The sequence below is a fragment of the Scomber scombrus genome, chromosome 2 (genome assembly GCF_963691925.1).
Source record: "Scomber scombrus chromosome 2, fScoSco1.1, whole genome shotgun sequence".
Lineage (NCBI taxonomy): Eukaryota > Metazoa > Chordata > Actinopteri > Scombriformes > Scombridae > Scomber > Scomber scombrus.
In genome coordinates this window covers 8,940,067-8,947,809 of record NC_084971.1, presented here as the reverse complement: position 1 = coordinate 8,947,809, position 7,743 = coordinate 8,940,067, and the positions used below count along the sequence as shown (strand labels likewise).

The following is a 7,743-nucleotide window of genomic DNA, read 5'->3' as shown; positions in this document are numbered from 1 at the left end:
TAAATCATGCTCTGTACCCTACGATGTAACTACCAGTTACCTATAGTGGTCATATAAGTGGAGTGCAATAAGTACAATATCCCTTCTGACATGTACTGCAGTAGGAGTATAAAATAGCATTAAGTACAGTACTTTGAGTACATTTACTCAGTTACACTCCACTACACAGATACAGATATTTGACACCATATTGCACATGGCCAAACACACAAACGTCCTATTTTCTATTTTTATATTGGGGATCTTATATCTTAATCTCATATCTTAATCCTCTGTCACTTAATGCTTTCTCATCCATTCAGCACCACTTCATTCACATCTTACTTGGCCGGGACTCGTCAACCTGCCGGTGTCCGCAGTGCGCATGCGCACAGCCTCCAAGCCTCCTGCACGGTGAACGATGCTGCAGGAGGAGGGTCGAGCTCGTGCGGCTCCACCCTCGAGCAACAGTGCGCAGTTTAAATGGTAAGGCTCTGAATTTGACGGGGGTCATTTGGACTGTTTGTTTTTGGAGTACCTCGCCAGTGCCGGACCCTCCAAACCATATCTTTCTAAATCCAAAGTTCCACTGTTCAGACATTTCTTCATATTAGGCTGTGTAAGTATGCCTTTCTTTTTTCTCGAGTGGTGATGCTCAGTTAGTGCACTGTCAAACCGCATCCTCCTCACTCGAAACAAACTTAGTGTGCGTTTGAGGAAGTAGACTTTTTTTTTTTCATTTCAATTTTGTACATGCACTCAGTGTTAAGTGTAATGAGTAAAATGGGACTTGGTGCTAGCAATTATTTTTCTGTAATTAAACGTCATTTAGAAAAAATAAGCTTACCTGCATGTTGAAATATTTGAAATGAAAGTGTGTCTTTGTTTGCTATTTGCATTACTTTTCACTATTTTTCACTATTAAGAGAACATGAGGCTGTTTGGGGCACAGACAGGTGCTCATGTTGATGTAACGAGTGTATGCATCATTCTCATTAATGCTGACCAAGTGTTTTACAGAGTAAACTGCATGAATACATCTATATACAGTCTGTGGTAAAGTGTTAAGTTTTGTTAAGACCTGCGAAATGTTAAATCTGCATTCACCGTACCACAGCGCAGTATAGGAAGTAAGGGGGGGCTGAGTACCTTAGTAAAGACATGGCCATGATTGTAACCAAGGAGTTTCCTGTTCTCCAAATATGGTTACATAAAGTTGCTTGTCTGTCAAACCGTTGAGCACTGTGGCTGATGATGCGCACACTAGTGAGAACTGAGCTCTCACCATTTTCACATGTAACCATAAATGATACTGTGGTGCTGAAGGTGTTCGTCAAATCTTCCATGACAGACTGATTTCATTTTATAGCTTGTTTTCTCTATATATAGTTATCCACATTAATTATATAATAACAACAAATGAACTAGAAATAACTTATGCCATTTATGCATTCATTTTGTGAATTTTGGGAAATATTCATAAAGAAAAAGCAACATTAGCGCTCCTTATTTAACTTCAGTTCACTGACGAGAACTCTCAGTAGCCAGGAAGTAGGCAAATCAGAACACGATGCCCATTTTGACAAAATACCAAGGCAAAGAATGCTTGACTTATCATTTCTCTGAAAGGCAAGGAAGTTATATGTTTTTTTGTATGTGTTTTCTTAACTTTTCTCAGAGCATTTATTTATCTCGCTTATTTGTATTTAAACTCTGCATGTTTCTGCCATTTTCCTGCAGTTGCATCTCAAGCAGGATCTTGTCTCTAATGGGTTAGGGTTAGGGGTTAGGGTTATTTTTAATGCTAACCATGTTGTCAAAGTAAATCCTAATGTGTCAAGGTTTATTAACAAGATGATAGCAGGAAGATTGTCTGTGAAACAGCCAAGAAAGGAAATGACTAAAATCATTCACAGGCCCTACAGGTCGCCCTCTTTCACCCACAAATAGAAAGCTCACGTAGTCTCTTGGGTGTTTCCACTTGTTTATTATTTTGACAGAGATTATTAAATACAGAATATGTCCCATTTATTGGAAACACAAGATGTTTGTTGTTTTTTTTTCTTCTCAGCCTTAGTGTAATGCTTTTTTAGGGATTGTGACCAAGACCTAATAATAGTGACTGCTTTAACTTAATGGTTAAAAAGCAGATCAGTGAGTTTGTGTGCTGAGTCATGAGTTCCTGTCTTATTGTGAGTTCAAGTTAAACCACAGATTATTAGTGATTAAATAAGGGTTGTTAAGTCTAACAGCAAATGGAGACGTATGTTTTTTTAGACAAACAGAGCCTTCAAATGACAGTGGACCCCTTATGTCCTGTGTCATCCTTTAAGGTTTCAATCCGTCTGTATCAAATCATCATCCTGTCGTCTCCACTTCAGACAGCTGACCTCAGTTCACTGGCTGATACAAATCTGTGCTGACAGAGAGAGAGAGAGAAAGAGACAGAGAGAGAGAAAGAGACAGAGAGAGAGAGAGAGAGAGAGAGAGAGAGAGAGAGAGAGAGAGAGAGGAGGCTTTACAAAGGTATTAAGCCTTAGTGGTGAGGAAAGTTAAAGGGAGCAAGGAGGAGGACCTAGATCGGCTGCACATACTTCAGCAAGTGAGGAGGGGGCAGGAAAGGTCTGTTTACTTTCATCCAGAAAAATAGCTGCTCATCAAAGCATCAGCTGGTCCCTTCCCTTGTTTCCTCTGAAGTATGTTCGGCTCACTGGCTCATCCACTGGGTGGTTTGGTCTTGCTTGGCCGGTCCCTGGGGCACATTTATGGGCTTTCTCAGGAGGTTGGTGTTTTTTTTACATAGTTCCCACTCTATTACAGTGTGTGCCAGTTTACAGTGTGAGGCCAATCCCACCCAACACAAAGTTCAGGTGTAGTTTTAAACCCACTGGACCAAACACATTCAGACATATGTTGCAGAACACAGTGATGTATTTGAAATGTTTGTTATAAAGCCATATTTCTTACTTACACCTCAGCAGAGTGAAGTGTAGGTGCAACTATCACTGCTTACGTTGATCAGGTGGCTCTCACAATGCCAGCACGTCCCAGACGCTTGCTCATTTAGCCGCTGACTGTTGCATTTTGAAAATGAACGCCATTAGGGGCCCATATGATGCATGATTGTTAAAGCCCAGGCCCCCCACGCCCCCACGGGCTCTCTGCCTCGCTGTTATCATTTTGGAGTAAACGACGAGGCCAGCAAGAGACATACTATTCCCTATATGGGCTTTGTTAGGGAGTTCACTTGCCTTGCTGTTTAGGTCCGCAGAAAAGAGTCCTGCTCCAGAGAAGCGGTCCATATATGGTCACAGCACGAGACCGAAGCCTCCTAGCAGACAGACAGACAGAGAGAGAGAGAGAGAGAGAGATGGAGGGGGATAGACATGGAAAAAATGGGTGCTGTCAATTAAGCAATGACTTAACGATAAGAGTATGAGTAAAAAGCCAAAGATCATTAATGGTTTTGGAGTTCTTTCAGATAAAACTGTTGAGAAAATGGAACTGGTTTTTCTTACAGAGTTAATTAAAATCAATTTCCCCCGGCCTCAATCTTCCTATCTAAATCAGGGAGGAGAATTGTTTGTGCTTCTCCCTTGTGGCGTGTGTGAAAGTGTAGGGTCGAGAGGGGCCGGAGGTCTGTGAGAATGACTGCGCTCTGGAGCTCCCCGATGGATGAAACATGTTAACCCTTTGAGTTACAGTGCAGCCACAGGCACGAGGCAACTTTAGTAGCATGTCTCCTGTCCTAAGACACGCATCACTCAACTTTACTTAACCCTGTGTACAAGCTGTCATCAGAGGATTGTTGCAGCAAAAACACTTCACTGATTGCTACATCATGTCCTGTGAGATGTTAAATTTGTGTTGAAACTTATTTCTCTTGCCCTCTCATCTTTATTTACTTCCTGCCTTCCTGCTTTGCTTTGTTCCCTCTTGCCCCTGGTCTTTCCTTCATTAGTTCCTTCCTTATTTTCTGCCTCCCTTCCGTCTCTGCTTCCTTTATTCGTTTTCCCCTCACTGATGTCCCATTCATTTATTCCCTCCAACAGTTGGCCCTCCGCCTTAATCCAAGATGTCTAAGAAGGCCCCAACCGAGGACGAGAAGTTCCTCTTCGTCGACAAAGATTTCCTAAACAGCCCTATGGCTCAGGCCGACTGGGCAGCCAAGAAGCTTGTGTGGGTCCCATCGGAGAAGCACGGCTTCGAGGCGGCTAGCATCAAGGAGGAGCATGGCGACGAGGTGGTGGTGATGCTGGCTGACAGCAACAAGAAGGCAACAGTCAACAAGGATGACATCCAGAAGATGAACCCGCCCAAATTCAGCAAAGTGGAGGACATGGCTGAGCTCACCTGCCTGAACGAGGCCTCTGTGTTGCACAATCTCCGCGAGAGGTACTTCTCTGGGCTCATTTACGTAAGTATGCAGCAAAAAAAGTGATGATTCACTCATGCCGAAACACATGCATGACTACACACAAATGAGAAATGCAAGGCCTGATTCTTGACTAGCTGCTTAAAGGATCGAAAAAAGCCCAAAAAGGTCATTATATCAGAGGATTCTCATGTTTCAGTCTTTTTTCTTTTGATTCCAACCTTGTTTCCACCATCTTTACTGTATATCCTTAATACAAGAACACAAAGATGTACAAATCATCCTAACATACTCTCTTCCTTGTGGTCTCTGCTCTCAGACGTACTCTGGCCTGTTCTGCGTGGTGGTGAACCCCTATAAAATGCTGCCCATCTACTCAGAGAAGATCATTGAGATGTACAAAGGGAAGAAACGACATGAAGTGCCCCCTCATATCTACTCAATCACTGACAACGCCTACAGAAACATGATGCAAGGTACGACTTTTGCACCACTCTCATTAAAATTGTGACCTATCTGCATCACTCATTTCCTTCTGATTGAGCAGCATGATCTATTTTGATCAGCTGGTGCATGCTGGTATTGACAGCAGCCTACAGTGACTGAAAATGATTCACCTATAAGGCTTTAAATGGATTCGCTCCTTCATATATCTCCAACTTCATGTTCCATATACTGCATCACGTACTTTACGTTCCCTTGATGCCGGTTACTTAACCGTTCCTCAATTTAATAACAGCTCTTTCGGTGGTCGAGCCTTTGCCCACCGAGCTGCACCTCTTGGGAGGCAAGCTCTGCTGATCCTTTCAAATCCAGGCTGAAAACCTCTCCTAATTTCACTGGCTGGAAACCCAAATCACAATCCTTCTTGACGTGTAGCTACCCCGACCCTGTTACGGTTATATAATATCTGTTTTTAAAATGAGTGTGTGTATGTGTGTATTTTACATGTAATATTATGTGCTTCTTTTTTCTGTCATTGTTTTTATCGACTTGTAAAGTGCACAGAGACTCTCAGGGCGATTTTTTTTTAAAAACAGAAGATGAAGTTGAAGTGAGTAAATTAAAGATATCAAACTGAGGCACAACAAAGCGACATAAAAGCTGGTATAACTCATTAACAGCTCTCGCAAATAAAGCAAACTGATAGCCTGTGCAGTTGCAAGCTGCTGATAAGTGTCAAATTGAAGTGTTCGGGTGTTACTTTAAGGGTTTAATGGGAGGGAGCTGTGGCACTAGTTGTCAAAAGTCTTGCTTCTGCGTGGGTGATGACAGCCAGCAGGCTTTTAGCTCCGTCATGTTGACAAAGTATTTAATAAAAACCACAAATTGGCCAACACTGTCATGGTGACAGATTCAAATGCAGAACTCTGTTTATTATTATGTACAGTGCAAAAGCAACCTCCGTCTACCACAAGCTCCTTACAAACGTTGCACTACAAAAAATACAACCTCGTAAAATCTTGAAGTTGTTCATAGAATTTGATGGCCTATTTGAGATTCAGTGTCTCGTGGAGGTGATGATAGCGGTGTTGGCAGAGTTGTGCTTACAGTAAATGGCTCTTAGCTAAACCTGCAGTGGAACAACTTCAGAGTGGCTGGTTTCCCATAGAATCTGTTTCTTGTGGTTCCAGGGGGTCGTGCCCACTGGATTTAATGTTGATGTGAGGATGTTCTCTCTGAGGAGTTGACATCTGGATTGAGAGATGGGTGGAGGGGAGTAAAACATTTCCTGTCTCAGCTGCATCGACTTCCTCATTCAATTCTCCTGACTGTATTTTTTTTCGCTTTCGGTCAGTGTAAATAGAGAGGGGTTTTTATTCTCAAGTGAGAAAGGAGAGTTTAAAGGTCCTATTGAATGGGCTTTAGATTGAACTTTTCTCCTTTGGTTTGAAGAGTTTCCAAATGAAACCAGTTGTTTGGATAGGGCTTACAGTAATCTTAAAAAGGAATTGTTTAAAGACCTTTAAAGTAGTTGGGATTATCGTCCTTACCAATCCATCTCTCTGGCTGCAGATAGTGCTGCCATTGTTTTTATATGACAGAAAGGATTGGATGTATCACTTTAAAATCTATTATAACATTCTGGTTAATGTAATTACTTGTGCTGATACATAGGTACAGCAGAAAAAGTTAAACACCTAGTTTAACACCTTTCATTATGATTCACTTCCGACTGATCGCTGATACACTTTATACTGTGCTGGTGTCACTCCTGCAGAATGCAAGTGCAACTTAAACTCACCCTTGAACTATAAATTCCATTTATTTGGTGGTCTGTTTAAGCAAATACTCTGCGTGTGTTACTCATGTGTGTATCAATGAGGCCTAACAAACATGTTGACAAAAGCAAAGCCCATTTTTCTTAAGAGTTTGAAACTTAAATTGTGTACGTCCATGTTTACTCACTAACAGTCTTCTTCCTCTCTGCTTTTACTGACACATTGCTTCATTTTTTGCCACTACCCGTCAGTGAGTGGAATAATGTGAATCCATTGGCAGGAATGTGTATCACCTTATCTACACCTCATGTCAGTTGCATTCTTGTGTGTGCAGAGAGCTAACAAAATTGCTTTATAGTGCTAATAGTGGTCAAAAACACACAGTACCTTTAATGGAATGGATACCTTCACTGGTGCCAAAATTGCATCTGACACATATCTGGCAGCTGCTAGATATGATTAGAGAGCAGTCTAAGCAATGCAACTGCAGCTATATTCAGCTGTCATCTGTAGTGTCACTGTGTGAAGATATACTAAGACACTAGATGGAATATTAAGATATTTCTCAATTTGCTGAATTCTTTTGCTTATTATAAATCAGTTTTTTGTGTCTGATCATGTAGCTCAGTGATTTATTTTACTCTAAGAATTAACTGCCTGTCATTGGTATGTGTACATTGGAAGATTTTAAGTCTCACCAGGCCCGTACACAGGAAATTATTGTATTTACCGCCACAGCGATGACGTGTAAACACAGTGTCACGAGTAAACAAGGAGGAGGAAGATTAATTGGTGTTTGTGTGGTTGTTTGGATTACACCCTGCATCAAGACTCGACGGCATTTTCTTCAGCTCATTCCTGCAGGAGAAATACAGCTGCAACTCAGAGATCATTTATAGTTTATCAGAGAGTCAGATACCCTTCACACTACATGCAAAACAAAAAGAGTGTGTCTTAATATGCCACATTTATTTCAGACTAAACAAATCAGACATGTGCTTATGCTCATGAAATACGAACTGTCAATTGATATTTAAACTTCTGGACCACCCATCCAGCTTTCAAATGTAACATGTAGTGAGTAAAACAAATGAAGGAGACAGCAGAAAAAATGACTGTAATGTCAGTTAATGAAGTCAAGAAAACACATAAAAGTTAACATTTAAA

General features: G+C 41.3%; 1 protein-coding gene across 3 annotated transcripts in view; it reads left to right on the top strand.

Annotated features, from left to right (window-relative positions):
• The first annotated feature begins 460 nt into the window (after window positions 1-460).
• The window catches only part of myh11a (myosin, heavy chain 11a, smooth muscle), a 29,728-nt gene continuing 22,445 nt past the window's right edge, over window positions 461-7,743 (top strand). For all 3 annotated transcript variants that reach the window (XM_062441261.1, XM_062441253.1, XM_062441269.1), the window contains exons 1-3: window positions 461-598; window positions 4,032-4,396; window positions 4,674-4,830. In XM_062441261.1, the coding sequence (XP_062297245.1) occupies window positions 4,055-4,396; window positions 4,674-4,830 (499 nt within the window). In that variant the 5' untranslated portion in view covers window positions 461-598; window positions 4,032-4,054. The remainder of the gene's footprint in view (window positions 599-4,031; window positions 4,397-4,673; window positions 4,831-7,743) is intronic.